Source organism: Myxine glutinosa, chromosome 3 (assembly GCF_964187855.1).
Source record: "Myxine glutinosa chromosome 3, kmMyxGlut1.1, whole genome shotgun sequence".
In the NCBI taxonomy this organism is placed as follows: domain Eukaryota; kingdom Metazoa; phylum Chordata; class Myxini; order Myxiniformes; family Myxinidae; genus Myxine; species Myxine glutinosa.
In genome coordinates, this window is record NC_136263.1 from 31516040 (window position 1) to 31537444 (window position 21405).

Below are 21405 nucleotides of genomic sequence, written 5' to 3' on the forward strand. Positions count from 1 at the left end.
CCGAGGATGTGCCTTTTCAAGGTTTCATATTAATCGGACAATTACTTACCGAGCTATGTCCAAAAAACGATTCAACCAATCAGAGAGCAGCGAACGATCGCGTGTGCCGAACGTGGAGGACACACTCTGCCTCGGATGGCACATTTGAGAGCGTATTCATTTATTTCACGTTTGCAAACTATGTTGGCGTTAAACTATGTTTTAAAACTAATAAAACCGAATTTGCGATTCATTCGCTTTCCTGCGCGTTTGTGCACGCGATGGCGATTTCTTTACCAAACTCCGGAAGCCGTTCGCTTTGGACCAAACCATTGCATGTAAATAGAGGGGGGGGATATAATTTTAGATATAGATATAGTACGGGCAATGCCCTAGTAATTTACAATATCGGGGTTTTCAAAACCAGCTGGTATGCATCCTTGCACCTCAAATGCAAAATATGCATCTTGCATGTACATGGGTCTTCTCTTACAGGTTAGGGTATATATAAAAGCCCCGAAAATCAAATGTTTTATAATGAAACCATATTTGGGCTGGGGACAATTTTCTCCTCCCCATGGTGGTTGTGCTGGTGTTCTGAATTGTTGCATGTGTCGTGCTCTCGGATCAGTGTGGATGACCGCATCTGCAAGGGCAGAATTTTTTTTTTTTTTTTTTTGTATACATAATCGAGGCTTGTGAAAGCTAACATTTATCACACAAACAAATCAAACAGACAAACAAACAAAGTATATAAAAAGGGGAGCGGTAGACAAGATGGGGAGAGAAGGGGAAGCACATAAACACAACATTTGAGAGCAGGGACATCGGGAATGTGTGGGAGGGAGAGGACTTGGGGGGAGGCGGCGTGGGAAGGGGGGAGGGGTGGGAGAAGGTGGGAGAAGAAGTACAAGGACACCAAGGACTTCCAGGAAAGAAGTTGGTATTTCAAAAAAGTGGATTTGGGGTGAAATTAGCGGGGGTAGAAAAGATCAAGGTTTTGGATGGGGGAAGATAAGAGATGGTGGTGAACAGCTGTTTTAAAGACCTGGAGGGAGGAGTGGGATTGAAGAGAGTGAGGGAGTTTGTTCCAGAGGCGGGAGAAAAGAGGAGTGAAGGAGTGAAGGTGAGCAGAGAGTCTTGATTTTGGCAGTTTAACCATAAGAGGGTTGCAGGCAGATCTTGTGCGACCTGTAGGAATATTTGGGGGACAGAGCCCAGAGAGAGCTGGAGGAGCAAGGCCGGAGAGGAGTCGGTAGAAGACAGAAAGACCACCAACCTGCCTGCGGTGAGTAAGTGAAAGGCCCTTGGAGGTAGCTTCATCACGGGAGATTCCAATGATTCTGAACGCTTTGGTTTCAACAGCGTGAAGACGAGCTAGGTGTGAGGCAGGAGCACCAGCCCAGAGGGGAGAGCAGTATTCCATTGAGCTGCGGATGAAAGCCTTGTATGTGGTGAGGAGCTCAGGTGTGCCAAGGAAGGACTTCGCACGACGGAGGATGCTCAGTCGGCGACTGGCTTTGGAGGCCAGATTTGAAATGTGGTTTTCCCAGGAAAGATCCTGGCAGATAGTGAGACCCAAAAGCTTGAGTGACAGAACTTCTTGGAGAGGATTATTCATAAAGTGGATGGAAGGGTTGTCCAGTCGGTCTTTTCAGAGAGACATCGTAAGAGTGTGAGATTTGTCAGGATTGAAAGACATGTTCCACTTGTTTGCCCAGTCTGTGATTTTGTCTAGGTCAGCAGAGAGTGAGGAGGCTGCAGACTGCCGATCTGAGGGATGAGGAATGGAGCGGCAGAGAGTGGAGTCATCAGCAAAGAGATAAGAGAGGATTTTCAAGAGAGTCGGAGAGATCATTGATGAAGACCAGAAAAAGCACAGGGCCCAGAACACTGCCTTGGGGAACTCCAGCCTGAACAGGAAGAGGAGATGAGAGAAACCCATTCAGGGCCACATGTTGACCGACTAGAGAGGAAGTCTGCCAGCCATGCGTGGAGATGTCCATGGATACCAAAGGAGGAGAGTTTGGTGAGCAGAGCGGGGTGCCAGACCATATTGAAGGCACGTGATATGTCGAGGGAGACAGCTCTAATTTCCTCTTTGGCATTGAGGACCTCCATCCATTGTTGTGACAGCAGAAGCAGCATGTCCAGAGTAGAGTGACCTGGTCTGAAACCAAATTGATGATCAGAGAACAAGCCATTGGAGAAGAGGAAAGATTTCATATCCGAAGCAATTATGAATTCCATGACTTTGCTGATAATTGGGAGAAGGCTGATTGGTCTGTAGTTGCTAGGATCTGTTTTTGCACCTTTTTGTGTAAAGCGGTGATGTTGGCTGATTTCCAAGCAGATGGCAGATGACCTTGAGCAAAAGAGAGGGTGAAGAGAACAGAGAGAGGGAGTGAAAGAGCGGAAGAACAGGATTTTAGGACCCGTGGGCTAATGCCGTCAGGTCCAGTTGCAGAATTTTCTTCCAATTCCTTGTAAAGTAACTCTCATCCTCTACTCCTTGGAGCATTTGCATCAAATAAGTGTTTTTGTTCAAATTTTCACCCATCATGATTCATGATATAAAACGAAAAACTAAAAGGTCCCGTCTATACTATAAGAGAGCCGTTTGTGTGTCTGTCTTTGTGTCACCATTTTTTCTCAGAGATGGACAAACATCCTTGTCAAACTATCAGGGGTTCATCAGAGAGTGCCGGGGAGTGTTTTTGCCAAAACAACTTTTTTGGATTAGTTTTAAAATCGCTCTTTAGTGCCAAAGCGTTTGTAGCTATGTAAAAGGTAATATTAAATGATTCCCGACCCCAGTCCTTAGTGGGTGTAGGGAAGTGTTTTAGCCCCCCATAAAGAAAAATAGAAAAAAGCCAAAATTTGATTTCTTCAAAATGCCAACAGGATTAGAACATCACCGGGCAACACTGGGTACCCCTGCTAGTACATGATAAGTAAAATAAATCTTCTTTTCAATCCTCATCATTTGAAAAGGTATTTTGATTATGTCTTTATTGTAACCTTTCCTTCATTGTAATAAATGTGATAATATGAGTTACAAAAATAATGTACAGTATATGCAAAAGCACTAATGGGGTTGTTTGTAAGAGTGTGATGTGTCATTTTTACATGTATGATTGATGGTGATAACGTTTTGCATGTGGGAATATTAAAAATACATAGCAATGCACAAGTTCTTGAAAGATCAATAATCTTAAGATTTCAAATGTTTTTTGCACAGTTGCAAAGTTTTCATGTCGTAGTTGATGTAAGTTTTTTAATTTCTCCAAGATATCATGCAATATTGTTTTTGGTGAGCAGCCATATATCTCTGGATCTCCTTTGACCTTTAGCAGTGTTTTTCACCTTACCCTTTCCGGTCATTGTGTCTACAGCAAGCTCTGATGACATTTGAAGAAGAAAAGATGCAGAGTGCCTCAGATGACCTGCGCAGCACAGAGCGTTTCTGCCTTGCTGATGACCCAGGAATGTTTGACTCCATTAAGAGCCGCATCCGTCGCAGTGTAAGTAATATTTTTCCCCTTATTATTTCCAAATGACTTTTCTTTGAGAAATTTATTTTATAAAGAGAAAAACAAATCTGATTAAGAGTTATTGCACTATTTGAAAGGAAGCCTGGATGGCCGAATGTCCTCTTCTTCCAATCTTTGCAAAGTAACTATCAGCCTATGTACACCATAGACTCATGGAGCATTCTGTGTCAATAAAGTGTTGCAATTATTCAAATTTTGCCCAACAGGACTTAAAACTAAAAAGTCCCACACAGAATTTGGGTAATGGTTAGAGTATCCGCTCCAATTCTGGGTTGTAAACTCGGCCGAGTCATACCAAAAACTTGAAATCCTGGGAGGACTCCTTTACACCTTCTGAAACCCGCATATGAAGATAACAGCCAATGACGTACACACCCACACACACACACACACACGTGTGTGTATATATATATATATATATATATATATATATATATATATATATATATATATATATATATATATATATATATATATATATACAGTCATGTGAAAAAGTAAGTACACCCCATGTAAAGTTTTGACTTTTTCAACATATTTCAACATACAGCTATTTCATCTTCATTTCAATAATATTGATAGATAAAGGTGATATAATATAACAAATATCATGAAACATTTACATTTTGTAGTCCATTGTATAATTTAAATAAACATAAATGCAAATTTCACATGTGGAAAAAGTAAGTACACTCCTACATTTATCACTACTTCAAATACCTAAAATTAGAATCAGGTGCACCAGCTCAGGTGCAAATGATTAGAACATCATTAGAGAGGATCTTGGAGGAACCTGTCATATTTAAACCTCAGACATTTCGTTTGGTTTGCTCTTTGTTGTTGAAGTGTGCGGCGTCACCATGCCTAGATCAAAAGAGCTCTCTGAGGCCTTCAGAAAGAAGGTTATAGATGCCTACAAGTCTGGGAAGGGGTTTTAAAAGATCTCCAAACAATTTGAAATCAATCATTCGACTGTCTGGAAGATCATCTACAAGTGGAGAAGATTCCAAACAACTGCCAACTTGTTCAGGCCAGGCCGCCCCAGCAAGTTCAGCCCGAGAGCAGACCGCAAGATGCTGAAAGAAGTCTTTAAGAACCCCAGAATGTCATCACAGGACCTACAGGTAGCTCTTGCCACTGTTGATGTCAAAGTGCACGGGTCTACCATCAGAAAGAGGCTACACAAATTTGATCTACATGGGAGGTGTGCCAGGAGGAAACCTTTGCTGTCCAGAAAGAACATCAGGGAAAGACTAAAGTTTCCCAATGAACATCTTGGCAAAGACCAGCACTTCTGGAACAATGTGCTCTGGACAGATGAGTCAAAGGTAGAGCTATTTGGCCACAGTACCTGAAGACATGTTTGGCGAAAACCAAAGGCAGCATTTGACCACAAGAACCTGATACCAACTGTAAAGCATGGTGGTGGAAATATTATGGTTTGGGGCAGCTTTGCTGCATCAGGGCCTGGGCAGCACACCATCAAATAATCCACTATGAATTCTTCATTGTACCAGAGGGTGCATGACGATAATGTGAGGCTATCTGTGGGAAAGTTGAAGCTCAACCGAAGATGGACCTTGCAACATGACAATGACCCTACACATACCAGTAAATCCACCAAGGAATGGCTGAAAAGAAAGAAATGGAGGGTTCTGGAATGGCCAAGTCAAAGCCCGGATCTAAATCCCATCGAGATGTTGTGGGGGGGATTTGAAACGAGCTGTGCATGCAAGAAACCCCTCAAACATCGCACAGCTGAAAGAATTCTTCATGGAGGTGTGGGCAAAAATTTCTCCCAGTCAATGTCAGAGACTGGTAGACAGTTATACGAAACGCCTACTTGAGGTTTTCTGCCAAAGTGGGCAATACCACCTATTTGAGCCAAGGGTGTACTTACTTTTTCCACATGCGAAATTTGCATTTCTGTCTTTAAATTATACAATGGACTACAAAATGTAAATGTTTCATGATATTTGTTATATTATATCACCTTTATCTATCAATATTGTTGAAATGAAGATCCACTCATGGCTTGTGGATTTCCTCTCTGGTCGTAGGCAACATGTGGCCCTGAATGGATTTCTCTCATCTTCCCTGCCTGTTCTGGCTGGAGTTCCCCAAGGTAGTGTTCTGGGCCCTGTGCTATTTCTGGTCTTCATCAATGACCTCTCCGACTCTCTGGAAAATCCTCTCTATCTCTTTGCTGATGACTCCACTATCTACCGCTCCATTCCTCATCCCTCAGATCGGCAGTCTGCAGCCTCCTCACTCTCTGCAGACCTGGACAAAATCACAGACTGGTCAAACAAGTGGAACATGTCTTTCAATCCTGACAAATCTCACACTCTTACAATGTCTCTCCGAAAGGACCGACTGGACAACCCTCCCATCTACTTTCTCAACAATCCTCTCCAAGAAGTTCTGTCGGCTCAAGCTTTTGGGTCTCACTATCTGCCATGATCTTTCTTGGGAAAACCACATTTCCAAGCTGGCCTCCAAAGCCAGTCGCCGACTGGGCATCCTCCGTCGTGCGAAGTCCTTCCTTGGCACACCTGAGCTCCTCACCACATACAAGGCTTTCATCCGCAGCTCAATGGAATACTGTTCCCCCCTCTGGGCTGGTGCTCCTGCCTCACACCTTGCTCGGCTTCACGCTGTTGAGGCCAAAGCTTTCAGAATCATTGGAATCTCCTGCGATGTAGTCAACTCCGAGGGCCTTTCACTCACTCACTGCAGGCAGGTTGGTGGTCTTTCTGTCTTCTACCGACTCCTCTCCGGCCTTGCTCCCCCAGCTCTCTCTGTGTTCTGTCCCCCCAATATTCCTTCAGGTCGCACAAGATCTGCCTGCAACCCTCTTATGGTTAAACTGCCAAAGTCTAGGCTCTCTGCTCACCTTCACTCTTTCATTCCCCTTTTCTCCCGCCTCTGGAACAAACTCCCCCACTCCCTTCAATCCCACTCCTCCCTCCAGGTCTTTAAAACAGCTGTTCACCACCATCTCTTATCTTCCCCCATCGAAAACCTTGATCTTTTCTACCCCCGGCAATTCACCCCAGAGTCCTTGCAGTGTTCATATGTTTTATTCCTCTCCCACCTCCCGCCAAGTCCTCCCGATGTCCCTGCTCTCAAATGTTGTGTTTGTGTCCTTCGCCCTCTCTCCCCATCTTGTCTGCCGCTCCCCTTGTTTTTTGTGTTTTGTGTGTCGGTTTGTCTTTTTGTGTGATTAATGTTCGCTCTTTCACGAGCCTCGATCTTGTATACAAAAAAATAAAAAAATTAAAAAAATAAAAAATAGCTGTATGTTGAAATATGTTGAAAAAGTCAAAACTTTACATGGGGTATGTTACATACATAACATGGGGTATGTTACAAAACTTTACATACTTTACATATATGTTTATATGTATATATATATATATATATATATACGCCCACAAGGCATGCACACATGGAGGTGGATACTCTTGAGACCTGGGAGAGCTCTGTGTTCCACCTTCTGAATATGGCGATAACAATCAACGACAAACACACATACAGTCATGGCCAAAAATATTGGCACCCTTGCACTTTTTTCAAATAATGCACTATTTCTTTCAGAAATTTTTTTAAATTAAAAAATCTTTTGGTATCGACAAATGTATTCCTTTGGTTTGCAGTGGAAGAAAACAAAAAAAGCTGAAAAAAATACTAAATCTTAGCTTATTCCACACAAAAATCCAAAAATGGCCCGGACAATATTATTGGCACCTTTTAGAAGTTAGAAATAATTAATTTCAAGCAGGTGATCCTTCTTTACTTTGGAATTGAGCTCACCTGTGATGAGTTGCAGGTGTCTGCAATATAAAAATCACTCATTCAATCAGTTTGAAAAGAGAAAAGGAGTCATTCTGTTGTCTTGTGTCACTGTGTGTACCGCAATGAGCATGGAGAAAAGAAAGAAAACCAGAGAATTATATGAGGTCAGACACAAGATTGTAGCCAAGCATGGACAATCTCAAGGCTACAAGTCCATCTCCAGAGACCTTGATGTTCCTGTGTCCACCGTACGCAATGTTATCAGGAAGTTTAAGGCCCATGGCACTGTAGCCAACCTCCCTGGATGTGACGGCAAGAGAAAACTTGATTTCAATAAAAATGTGGTGATATGAATCCACAAAACTCCTTCCAAATAGTGATCTTTATTGAAATCAAAACTTCCATGTCATCTACAAAGAGATTAAGCAATTATTAGCAAACGGCCATATAAAAACCCTATAAAAAGCAAGCCGTATAAAGGAGCGACAATTATACTTACCAGCTCTGATCGTCACAGAATACAGGCAGTCCCTTGCACGCATACCCAACCACATATAAAGCATTGCTTATCTCAACCGCCAGGGAGATCACAACCATTATTTCATGACACACATCATCTCTATGTTTACAGAAAACAAAATGAAGCCTTCAAAGAAAAGAACACCTTCCCTACAGTCAAATATGGAGGCGGTTCAGTGATGTTTTGGGGTTGCTGTGCTGCCTCTGGCACTGGGTGCCTTAAATGTGTGCATGGCATCATGAAATCAGGAGATTACCAAGGCATTTTGGAGCGCAATGCTCAACCCAGTGTCTCTGTCGGGTCTCCGTCGAAGGTCATGGGTCTTGCAGCAGGACAATGACCCCAAACACACTTCAAAAAGCACCCAGGAATGGTTCAAGACAAAACGCCAGACTGTTCTGAATTGGCCAGCAATGAGTCCAGATCTAAATCCCATTGGACACCTGTGGGGAGATCTGAAAACAGCAGTTGGGAGAAGACACCCTTCAAATCTGAGAGAACTGGAGCAGTTTGCACAAGAAGAGTGGGTTATCTGCCAGCGGAGAGGTGTAGGAAGCTCATTCATGGATATAGGAAGCGCTTGACTGCAGTTATTTTGTCAGTGTCATTTCTTTTTATTTTCTGATTTAAAAGGATATATTAAGTTCTGAATGAAACACAAAGGTTCTGTAATATTAGCAGTGAAATAAAGAATTGTGGAGACCAAATACTTTCATCAATTACAACTTATTTTTAGAGAAAAATGTGAGTTATTTGAAAAAAGTGCAAGGGTGCCAATATTTTTGGCCACGACTGTAGCTCTTGATGCTGGATCCCAGATTAAAATCCCATGTTCGATGTCGAAGCTAGTGTCTACCATTCAAGTCTATACGCTTTTCCATAGGTATTAAATTACTCCTTATAAAAGTGCAGCCGTGTTAATAGAAGAGTTATACGCACACATACACACATATAAACACACACATGCACACACACACATAGACACACACACATACACACATATAATCACACACATGCACACACACACATAGACACACACACATACACACATATAATCACACACATGCACACACACACACACATAGACACACACACATACACACACAACACACACACACACACACACACACACACACACACACACACACACACACACACACATACACACCACATACACAAACACTTGTTAAGAATCATAATTTTCGGGTGATCAGCAAATGGTTGTAAAGGAATTCTGCCATTCTCTCTGCTAAACCGCAGCAAGTATTAATCTCTTGAAATCCAATGGGCATTGGGTATACAATGCTCTAATGATATATGTCAATGTTCCATTAGATGCAGCACCTGTATTATATCCTTTATAGCTTTTTATTGGATTTTATGCGTTCTTCACAGACAGAGGATACTAAGCCATTGCTGACGACTGAGCAACGCTTCCAGCGACAGATAATTGCAGCCGATTGCCAGCTTTATCTCGCTGTGCTTTCCTTCGTCAGGCAGGAGCTTACAGGTATACTCAAAGGCATACATACGCTGCTTCCGAAAATGTTTATTAATATATGTATTTTGGAATGAGAAATTTCCACATGTCTGTGGATTTCCATGGTTCTCTGAAAGCCTGAATCATCTTCTGAGACGAGCATAAATCTGGTGTAAAAGGTTTGAGTATGCGGAGGCATTGGTTCTGTGAACATTCTTTTTTTTTTTCTTTCTTTTTTTTTGTATACAAGATCGAGGCACGTGAAAGAGCGAACATTAATCACACAGAAAGACAAACAGACACACAAAACAAATAACATCGGGAGCGGTAGACAAGATGGGGAGAGAGGGGGAAGGACACAAACACAACATTTGAGAGCAGGGACCGAGAGACATGGAGACATCGAGAGAACTGTGGGAGGGAGAGGACTTTGGGGGGAAGGCATGGGAAGGGGGGGGGGGGTGGGAGAGGTATAAAACATATGGACACTGCCAAGACTTCCAGGAAAGAAGTTGGAATTTCAAACAAGGTGGATCTGGGGTGAATTAGTGGGGGTAGAAAAGATCAAGGTTTTGGATGGGGGAAGATAAGAGATGGTGGTGAACAGCTGTTTTGAAGACCTGGAGGGAGGAGTGTGATTGAAGTGAGTGTGGGAGTTTGTTCCAGAGGCGGGAGAAAAGAGGAATGAAAGAGTGAAGGTGAGCAGAGAGCCGAGATTTCGGCAGTTTAACCATCAGAGGGTGGCTGGCAGATCTTGTGCGACCTGTAGGAATATTTGGGGGACAGAGCACAGAGAGAGCTGGGGGAGCAAGGCCGGAGAGGAGTCGGTAGAAGACAGAAAGACCACCTACCTGCCTGCGGTGAGTGAGTGAAAGGCCCTCAGAGATAGCTTCATCGCGGGAGATTCCAATGATTCTGAAAACTTTGGATTCAACAGCGTGAAGCCGAGCCAGGTGTGATGCAGGAGCACCAGCCCATAGGGGAGAACAGTATTCCATTGAGCTGCGGATGAAAGCCTTGTATGTGGTGAGGAGCTCAGGTGTGCCTAGGAAGGACTTCGCACGACGGAGGATGCCCAGTCGGCGACTGGCTTTGGAGGCCAGCTTGGAAATGTGGTTTTCCCAAGAAAGATCATGGCAGATGGTGAGACCCAAAAACTTGAGCGACAGAACTTCTTGGAGAGGATTGTTGAGAAAGTAGATGGGAGGGTTGTCCAGTCGATCTTTTCGGAGAGACATGGTAAGAGTGTGAGATTTGTCAGGATTGAAAGACATGTTCCACATGTTTGACCAGTCTGTGATTTTGTCCAAGTCTTCAGAGAGTGAGGAGGCTGCAGACTGCCGATCTGAGGGAAGAGGAATGGAGCGGCAGAGAGTGGAGTCATCAGCAAAGAGATACAGAGGATTTTCCAGAGAGTCGGAGAGATCATTGATAAAGACCAGAAAAAGCACAGGGCCCAGAACACTGCCTTGGGGAACTCCAGCCTGAACGGGAAGGGGAGATGAGAGAAATCCATTCAGGGCCACACGTTGACTACGACCAGAGAGGAAGTCCGCAAGCCATGCATGGAGATTTCCATGGATACCATAGGAGGAGAGTTTGGTGAGCAGAGCTGGGTGCCAGACCGTATCGAAGGCACGTGATATGTCAAGGGAGACAGCTCTGATTTCCTGTTTGGCATTGAGGACCTCCATCCATTGTTGAGACAGCAGAAGCAGCATGTCCAGAGTAGAGTGACCTGGTCTGAAACCAAATTGATGATCAGAGATCAAGCCATTGGAGAAGAGGAAAGATTTCATATCCGAAGCAATGATGGATTCCATGACTTTGCTGATAATTGGGAGCAGGCTGATTGGTCTGTAGTTGCAAGGATCTGTTTTTGCACCTTTTTTGTGTAAAGCAGTAATGTTTGCTGATTTCCAGGATGCTGGCAGATGACCTTGAGCAAAAGATAGGGTGAAAAGAACAGAGAGAGGGTGAGATAGAGCGGCAGAGCAGGATTTTAGGACCCGTGGGCTGATGCCATCTGGTCCAGTTGCAGAATCAGAGTCGAGGTTTGACAAAAACTCCTCCACCTTGTCAGGAGAGAAGGTCACAGAGTCCAGGAGCAGTTTGGTTCGACTGGGAAAGGTGGGAACAGAGAGAGATGGGTTTGGGACTAAGGATTTTGAGGCAAACACAGAGTTGAGGCATTCGGCTTTGTCACATGCGATGTCAACTGTGTGGCCATTTGAGGTAAGAGAGGGGATGGAGGGGGAACAAACACCAGAAACGGATTTGACCAGACGCCACCAGGATTTGGAGGAAGGAGACAGGTTTGAGAGTTCATTCTTGAGTGAGGAGAGATAGTGCTTCCTGGCACTCCTGAGGGTAGACACACACTTGTTCCGAGCTTGGTGGAAGGAACTGAGATTTCCTTCAGTTGGATTAGCCTTCCAAGAGGCAACGGCAAGTTGTTTCAGGGCAACTGCCTCACCACAAGATTCAGTGTACCATGGACGGGAGGAAGGGTAAGACAACTGAAGGCGAGATGGGATAAATCTGTGCATGAGAGAGATCAGTTTGCTTTGGAAGAATTCCCAGGAAGAATTGATGTCAGAGGCAGTGGAGATGGGAGACCAATCCAGACGATTGATGGCTGCTTGAAGACCGTCCCAGTCGGCCTGAGTGAAATGCCAGACTCGTCGACGCTGAGGAGGCTCTCTGAGAATGGCCAGAGAGATGTCCACTTTGACAAGCACATGATCAGAAGAACCGATTGGAGCAGAAGAAGAGCAGCAGACATTAGCAGGGAAGTTAGTCATAACCAAGTCTAGAAGAGAAGATACTCCATTGGCTGAGATCTGGGTCGGGAAATTGACAGATTGTGTCAATCCCAGTGAGTCACAGAAGTCCTTTGCTGAGGTGCCATGACTGGTGAGAGAGGAACCCACACCCAACCAGGTGGCATGATGACAATTGAAGTCACCACATATGAGGAAGAGAGAGTTGGGATGAGTGGATAGAAGTTGGTCCATGTTGTCAGACAGTGAAATGTAGATGGAGTCATCACTGTTTGGGGGACGGTACAGAACACATATGAACAAAAGGTGGGAGCGGAGAGGAAGCCGTAGCCAGAGGTACTCCTGGGGGTAAGGAGGAGAGAGGGCAGTGCAAGGAGAGTGAGGAAGAGAGTTTTTGATAAAGATAGCCACCCCACCACCAGGCCGAGGCTCAGGTCTATCATACCGGAGGAGGGAGTAACCAGGAAGAGATATTAAGGAATCAGAGACATCTTGAAGGAGGAAAGTCTCTGTTAAGCAGATCAAGTCTGGATTGTCAGAAGCAACCTGTATGGAGAGATCAGTCAGGTTTGAGCGAAGGCCCCGGATGTTTGAGGTCCATACCGTTAATGAAGAGAGAGGGGGAGCATCGGGTACAGGACAGGGGAGGGGAGGAGTAGGGTAAGATGAAGGATGAGAGGGGGAGGTAGGGAGAGCAGTTGTTAGTGTGTCAGCGATTGCAGAAGAGTTCCAAGAAAGGGAAGGATGAGGAGGATGAAAGGTTTGAAGGTGAAGGGATGAGGCACAGTGAGGGGTTGTTTGAGGGGGGGCAGAGGAAAGAAGAAGGTTGGGGGGGGTGGAGGTATGAGATAGAAGGGAGACGAAGTGGGGAGGAGGCAGCTTTGAGGAGGAGGGGGGAGGAGGGAGAATTGGAGAGGAATGGTATGGGGGGAGATTTGAATGGGAGGGGTTGGGGGGGGAGTTTTGAAGGGGAGGAGTGAGGGGGGAGTTTAGGAGGGGAAGGGCAAGGGGGGAGTTCAGGAGTGGAAGGGCAAGGGGGGAGTTCAGGAGTGGAGGGGTAGGGGGGGAGTTTAAGAGTGGCGGGGCAAGGGGGGAGTTTAGGAGTGTAGGTGCAAGGGGAGGGATTTGGATGGGAGGGGCAAGAGGGGAGTTTAGAAAGTGGATGATTAATGAAAGACGAACATTGAAAACAAATTGGGTTTGTTGTGATTTTCAAGTTAGCAATCCGGTTCAGAATGATGGAGGGATGGAATGAATGTGAATTTAGACCATGTAGTGAGGGAGACGTATAAGATATTGAATTTCTTTTTTTTGAGGTGGAATGAGTTGGAGAGGAAATTGAGAAAAGCCTTTTAAATAGGAAGAAAAACAGCGTGTTGTAAAATACCACTGAGTAAAACACTGAAGGGGAAAGGTTATACATATTTAAATAATATTTGAACAGAACCGTGAACAATCTTATGTGCACAAAAATACCAACGGGGGGAGAGCCGAGAGGGACCACCACGAGTCACGTGAAAGGCAAACGGTGGATGGCAAGGAGTTAATGGGGGCGGGGCGAACAGCACACCTGGACAGAAAATACAGGATGAGTAACAGTACACATGGAGAAAGGAAAATAAATGTTTTTGTTTTTTGGGTTTTTGGGGGTGGGGGTTGGGGAGGTGGGGATTTAGAACGTTAGACAGAGTATTATGTTCGGGGTAGAAGGGAAAAAAACTAAGAGCCAAGCAAAACACGATTAAGATAACAAACACCGACGGGGGTACAACTACAAGGCCGCACACGAGGAGCAGAACACGATTAAATAATTACAAGTTACAGGAAATTCAAACCAAAAGTAACTATAATCAAAACAATAACGCATGGACGATAAAATAACGAGTTCAAATTTGACAATCTATCTGGGGAAATGGGGGAGAAACACGTGGTCGAAGAACGAACGAACGAACGAATAAGAATGAATAAACGAATGAGAACAGAGAAGGAAAATGTTTTTTTTTTGGATTTTTTTGAGTTGTGATTTACACAAGGAAGAGGGCTATGGGGTGAAACGATTGGGAAAACAGAGAACGAAAGTTATTGGATCACAAAAACACGGACCGCTGAGAGAAAAACAAAGCCTCAAGGTTGTACAGTGTTCACTGTACAACTACAAGGCCTCAAAACACGACCCGAATTAACACGATTTTCAATACAGGTATGAAAGATTTGCACCGAAAATCTTCGTCGGGAGACAATATATACACCATAAAATAAATAGTTATAACGAAAATACAAATGGGAACAATTACTTAACTTCGATTTCGATGGATAGCATGGAGAGCTGAGAATAAACGAACCCTCGCCAGCAAGACCGGAAACGGAAGTCCCAAGGTAAAGAACATTCAACTATTATCTGGAATTGATGCCAAGGCCCCAAGGTAAAGCTTTATTTGTGACATCCTGCATGAAGCATATCATCTCAACTTTGTTGAGAGATCATTAATCGGCTGAAAATAAATAATTGCTGGCGGTGGAGGTTGATACTGTTACGGATTCGTCACTTCCGTTGTTGTGGTTCTCATCCACTGTAAACATTTTTGGTTGCATGTACTATTATTGTTATCGTTTAAGTGAATTGGAGATAACTGTTTTCAAAAGGTAAAAAAAAGTTAGTGTTTTAAAAAGAAATCGGGAACCGGATGAAGAAAAGGAAGAAGAAGAGGAAGAAAAGGAGGCGGAGCGAGTGAGGTCGGAGAAGGAGCCAAGCTGCGTTGAGGTTTTGAGCAAACGCTGGTGAACGAGGGTCACTAGCGAGCTTTGGGGTTTCCTGGGAAAGGGAATTCCTGCGACAGAGTTGTTATCGCTGTGACAGATAAACCTGCGTGACAGGTTTTGCGGTTGATTCCGAAGAGAATCATTGGAGTGCCGTTACGTCTCAAGAACAGACCGTTGGCCATTTTGCCTCGCGCTGGATTTTCACATCGCTCCAGGTTTTTCACCTCGCTTCAACCATTTCACCGCATCCAGACGTTAACCTGTGTGACTGTCAACCGAGCGGGATTCTGGTCTCGATACAACATCGTTCTGACGATCACTGGAGCGTGGATCGACTTTGGCTTAAAGCTGGGACCGAGACATTGGGAATGTTATTTTCGCTCACTTGGAGCACAGTGAGTTACATTGTACGAAACTGATGGTACCATCATGGGAATGATATTGTTGTGGATATGAGAATGTTGTTTTTTTTATTGTTGTGTAATGAATTGTTGTAAAATGTCACCCTCCTTCCTGCATTTGTTGTTGTATAAAGGTCAAAGGGCGTTCCCGTAGTTAATTCCATAAAACATACACGAAGGACACCATATATCCCTGTTCAGTAGTTATATCCTTATTATGTGTATTAGTGTAAGGCTGTGTCTTCCATTAATTTAAATACTCCATTGCACCAAGTGAAATAAGAGTAGATCCGCTTTCATTCCCATTCCCAAAGCCGCAATTGCCAACTGTTCCCTCCGCGACTCCATTCGCCACGAGGTAGGCTCGGAGAAGAAGGGCGTGTCTCCACCTCGTCATAGAGGGGAGGAGTGAGCCAGCCCCGAACAACCAACCAAGCACGAGGGGTTTGGTTTGAGAGGGCGGAGGAAGAGCGATCGGGGAGGTTCGAAAAGGTTCAAGGGTGGGGCTATATATAACCCATGGGAGACGCCCCCACCTCAGATGAGTTCTGAGTTCTGCAAAGAGACGAGCTTCAGAGAGAAGTGCGCGAGGAGGGAAGAGAAGCGAGAAGGAAGCCGCTGAGACAAGTGCGACAGAAGCGTGGGGGAAGCCTTTAACACAAGTGCGGGCAATCATGGCGCGAGAGAAGCGCAGGGGAAGCCTTGAGAGAAGTGCACGACGTCACCCTGCTCGCTCCCAGCCTGACGAGGCCTGGTTTGCTGTGCGCCCTGCAAAGCCTTCCAGCTTGTGGTCCGAGCTGAACCTTCCTCCCGGTCCAGCCAATCGTTCCTGCCTCCATTCCCCATTCGTGTGAGTCCGTCTTTCGTTTGTTCTGTCCAGGGTTCTAAGTAAGACTGCCATAGATAAGCTAAGTTTCACTGTGTCCGCTTCTTCTTCTTCTGTTTTTATTTTATTATCCTTCCTTCTCCTTGGTTTCTTTGATTGTGTAAATAGTAGGAATAAATTTAGTAGCATTTCCAACCTTTTTGCTTTGGTGTTCTTCTTCTTCACATCCTTCGCTTTAGTCTTTTCCCCATTGAATATCTGTGGCGCGATTCGGCCAACGTTCAGGAATCGGGTTAGTCGGGGTAACTGTTCGGGCACGGCGGCCATCCGCTCGGCAAACAACATCCTCGCCGCGGTCCCGTAACAATATATTGGTTGTACAATTGATTAATATTGTTATTGTACTGTTATTCTTGTGTGACCTTAATACAATACTTGTTTGTTGGTAACAATTGGTGTGGTTTCACCATTGATCTTTGACATACAGAATAACACATCTTTCTGCCGTGACTCCTCTCGGGGCTCGGAGGTACACCGTGACCGGGGTTCGGGGAGGAGCACGTAACAATACTCTGAACAACGCATCGGCATGCTCACAACAACTTGTGATCATCTTCATGACGAAGAACCAATCCTGGAAAGGTCACCACTCTTTATAAGGGTGTGAAAAATTCTGCTCATCAGCCATGGGAATCAAATACCAACAATGGCAAGGCAACAATTTTTTTTTCTACTCCACCATTTAGCCACTCCGAAGGGAAGCATGTTTTGGATCAAAATAGAACCACCTTTAGAGGCCATTTTTCCCCGCAGAGCAGGGGTTGGCCTTTTTTGGGCACCGTGGTCACCTTTTTGAAGCAATGTTTTATGGCCGGATGCCCTTCCTGCCGCCAACCCTGTTGGTCGCCTTTTTGCGACACACAGGGAATTACCAGTGAACTGGTACTCAATTTGTCAACCTTGGAAAGATGACAGGCTGAGTAAACCCCCCTGGCGTTAATTCAGCAATCGACCGGGATTCGAACCCAGGATCCTAGGATCCCAAGCCAGCACCCTAACCGCTAAGCCAACACCAGGCTACCTGTTTTGGATCAAAATGGCCGCCATATTTGCATACATATTAAATAGATAGCTCTTATACAGACGATAAGTGCTTTTCTTCATGTGCATATTTTTTGGCACTCTTTCAGTTCCATATATCCTTACTTCATTGCTAGTTTGGGAGTAAAATGCAAATATTGCTTTGATTCCATCATACATAACTTTATTTTTCCTTTAGGCTTATGATGTTTTGTATACCTCTTCTTTCGGATGTTGTGCCCAAAGGCAGGTTCAGTACTGTCAACGCAGTCTCATGGCAAGGATTACCCTGGGTGGTTTGCCATTGCCTTCCCAATGGTAATCAAGGCAGGAATATTGAATTAGGCCTGGGTGCTAGCAATAGCTCACAGACTCTTTGTGAAAACTCTGCACTGAAGAATGACATTCCGAAAGCACGAGATCTTCAATGCCCACTATCTAATGCCAGCAGACGAGATGCCCAGTTTAATGTCTTTTTTGTATACTGAATCGAGGCTCGTGAAAGAGCTAACATTTACTTCACAAACAAATCAACCAGACAAACAAAATATATAAAAAGAGGGAGCGTAAGACAAGATGGGGAGAGAAGGGGAAGCACACAAACACAACATTTGAGAGCAGGGAGATGTGTGGGAGGGAGAGGGCTTGGGGAGAGGAGGTATGGGGAAGTGGGGGGGGGGGGGGGTGGGAGAAGTATAACACACAAGGACATCAAGGACTTCCAGGACAGGAGTTGGTATTTCAAAAAAGTGGAATTGGGGTGAAATTAGCGGGGGTAGAAAAGATCAAGGTTTTGGATGGGGGAAGATAAGAGATGGTGGTGAACAGCAGTTTTAAAGACCTGGAGGGTGGAGTGGGATTTAAGAGAGTGAGGGAGTTTGTTCCAGAGGCGGGAGAAGAGAGGAATGAAGGAGTGAAGGTGAGCAGAGAGTGATCCTTATGGTGAGCAGAGAGAGTCTATCCAATGATCGGCACACACATTGATGCGTTGCCCTGCCTGTGAAAAACCAGGATGACAGTTTTTAGCTGGGCCGAGATTCAATCCCAGGCTAGATAGCTCAGACACGAGAGTGCATACCTCTTGGCATACCTCCAGAGTAATGACATTTCTCAGAACATGTAAGTTCATTAAATTTTACTTAAACATGTTGCACTCGTTTTTGACCAAAACATGTTTTGTTCTATTTGCCCTGGTCTCATTTTTTCCAGCTTACATAAAGGGTGGCTGGATTCTGCGAAAGGCATGGAAAGTGTATGAGCGTTGCTACCGAGAACTTTCTGTAATACAAGCAGCACAAGAAGAAAGAGACCACGAATACTCCGATGGAAACTTGAACAAGCAGCTGTCGTCACGACACAATGCTCCTGGCTCCACACTGAAGAATGACATGTCCAAAGCTGCTATTCAGCGTCTTATGGGTGCTGTTGGCTTTGGCTATGGCTTATTTCACCTCTGTGTTTCCATGGTGCCACCAAACCTCCTCAGGATTGTCAACTTGTTGGGCTTTCCGGGCAACCGTCAACGTGGCTTGGAGGCACTGTCTGAAGCCAGCCGCAGCTCCGACATGAAGGCTCCACTTGCCACGTCAGTATATGAATTCACACCACTAATTATATTCACTAACTGCTGTTGCTGCTTCCTTTTACATTCTGTCTAACCTCGATGTAGATCATATCCTGAACTCCTCCCACACATTATCTCACCTAAGCTTGCCTTTAATATGCATGATCAAATCAGCTTGCTTGCCTATGCCTATATCACAGCTGGACGACAAATTTTTCTTCAATCTGATTTACCTTCCCTTATTTTTGGCCTACTTTTGTTTCACTATAAACTAATGTCGTGTTTGTTTTACACGCCATATACCACTGCAGAAATTATGTATGTGTAAAGTTCTACTCACGTGTGGTCATACGGTGGTTAGATGCTTGCTGGCAATCCTCCGTCTCCATTACGCCAGACAAACATGGCGAAATGGGACTAAAGGTGGATATTCCACTGAGATGTAGCCGATGCTCTCAGAACTTCTTGGAGAGGATTGTTGAGTAAGTAGATGGGAGGGTTTTCCAGACGGTCTTTTCGGAGAGACATAGTGAGAGTGTGAGATGTGTCAGGATTGAAATACATGTTCCACTTGTTTGACCAGTTTGTGATTTTGTCCAGGTCTGCAGAGAGTGAAGAGGCTGCAGACTGCTGATCTGAGGGATGAGATATGGAGCGGCAGAGAGTGGAGTCATCAGCAAAAGGATAAAGAGGATTTTCCAGAGAGTCAGAGAGATCATTGTGAAGACCATAAAAAGCACAAGGCCCAGAACACTGCCTTGAGGAACTCCAGCCTGGACAGGAAGAGGAGATGAGATAGTTCCATTTAGAGCCACACATTGACCATGACAGGAGGGGAAGTCCACGAGCCACGCGTGGAGATTTCCATGGATATCACAGGATGAGAGTTTGGTGAGCAGAGTGGGGTGCCAGACCATATCGAAGGCACGGGATATGTCAAGGGAGACGCCTCTGATTTCCTGTTTGGTATTGAGGACCTCCATCCATTGTTGAGACAGCAGAAGCAGCATGTCCACAGTGGAGTGACCTGGTCTGAATCCAAATTGATGATCAGAGATCAAGCCATTGGAGAAGAGGAAAGATTTCATATCCGAAGCAATGATGGATTCCAATGATGGACTTTGCTGATAATTGGGAGCAGGCTGATTGGTCTGTAGTTGCAAGGAGCTGTTTTTGCACCTTTTTTGTGCAAAGCGGTGATGTTGGCTGATTTCCAAGCAGATGCAGATGACCTTGAGCGAAAGAGAGGGTGAAGAGAACAGAGAGAGGGAGTGAAAGAGCAGAAGAACAGGATTTTAGGACCCGTGGGCTGATGCCGTCTGGTCCAGTTGCAGAATCAGAGTCGAGGTTTGACAAAAACTTCTCCATCTTGTCAGAAGAGAAGGACACAGAGTCCAGGAGCAGCTGGGTTCGACTGGGTACGGTGGGTACAGAGAGGGATGGGTTCGGGACACAACATTTTGAGGCAAACACAGAGTTGAGGTATTCGGCTTTTTCACGGGCAGTGGCAGCCGTGTAGCCGTTTGAGGTAAGAGAGGGGATGGAAGGGAAACAAACACCAGAAATTTTATTTATAAACGGTGCTGGGTCATGCTTCTCTACCCTGAATGCTACCTCGCTATAAGTAATGTGACAAAAACTTTTTATTTATATACAAATCATACGTCCTATAAGGAATGTTTGATTCACTATCAAGTTAATGAACATATCTTTTCATTAATCGAATTGGAAGTCAGAAACTTGATTTTCACAAAATTCACAATTATGTTTACATAAGAGTAACTTGCTGAGCTAAAGGTTGTGCCTTTTGGTTTTCCTTGCACAGACTTGCTTTGCTGTGGTACCACACAGTTGTCCGGCCCTTTTTTGCTTTGGACGGTGGAGATATTCAGGCTGGTCTTGATGAGGCTGAGAAGATGCTACAACTCAAAGAAGCACTTTACCCCAACTCTTCACTCTTCCTCTTCTTTAAGGGCCGTATCCAGAGGCTGCGGGTATGTTGAAGTATAAAACGTTTTATTCCATATTTACACTACCGGTCAAAAGTTTTAGAACACCTTAATTTTTCCAGTTTTTATTGAAATTTACGCAGTTTAATGTCTCAATGTACTCTGAAATTAAGCACAGAACAAATAAACAATTGGAGATAAAAAAGAAATCTTAGAATCATTTTGTTTAACAAAATTTAATTTAAATTTTTGACTCAGCAAAGTCGCCACCTTTTGCAGATATAACCGCCGAACACACTCGTGCCATTCTTTCTACAATGGAAATCAAATATTGTTCGGGAAGTTCCTCCCAACACTTGCAGAAGTTCCCACAAACGTGTTGCACTTGTAGTTTGCTTTGCTTTCGCCCTTCTGTCCAGTTCATCCCAAACCAGCTCGATGGGGTTTAAGTCTGGAGACTGTGCTGGCCATTCCATGAACCCCCTAACTTGATTGGGAAGCAAGGCACAGATTGAGTCTCACCCCGGAAATTACTACACAACCTGTTAGCAACAAGTGTCACCTGCCATGCAAACACATTGTCTCTGCCCTGCTCATCACCAGTTAGGAGGTTTACAGTCAGGAATATTAAATTTAACCAAAAAAGCACACTGACCCAATGACATGACGCTGACGTTGGTATAATTTATGCACATGACGTCAGCGTCATGT

General features: G+C 44.6%; 1 protein-coding gene across 2 annotated transcripts in view; it reads left to right on the top strand.

Annotated features, from left to right (window-relative positions):
• TTC39C (tetratricopeptide repeat domain 39C) overlaps positions 1 to 21405 on the top strand; it is a 79112-nt gene that overhangs the window by 26040 nt on the left and 31667 nt on the right. For both annotated transcript variants that reach the window (XM_068111144.2, XM_068111143.2), the window contains 4 exons: positions 3375 to 3503; positions 9247 to 9361; positions 18391 to 18766; positions 20571 to 20739. In XM_068111144.2, the coding sequence (XP_067967245.1) occupies positions 3375 to 3503; positions 9247 to 9361; positions 18391 to 18766; positions 20571 to 20739 (789 nt within the window). The remainder of the gene's footprint in view (positions 1 to 3374; positions 3504 to 9246; positions 9362 to 18390; positions 18767 to 20570; positions 20740 to 21405) is intronic.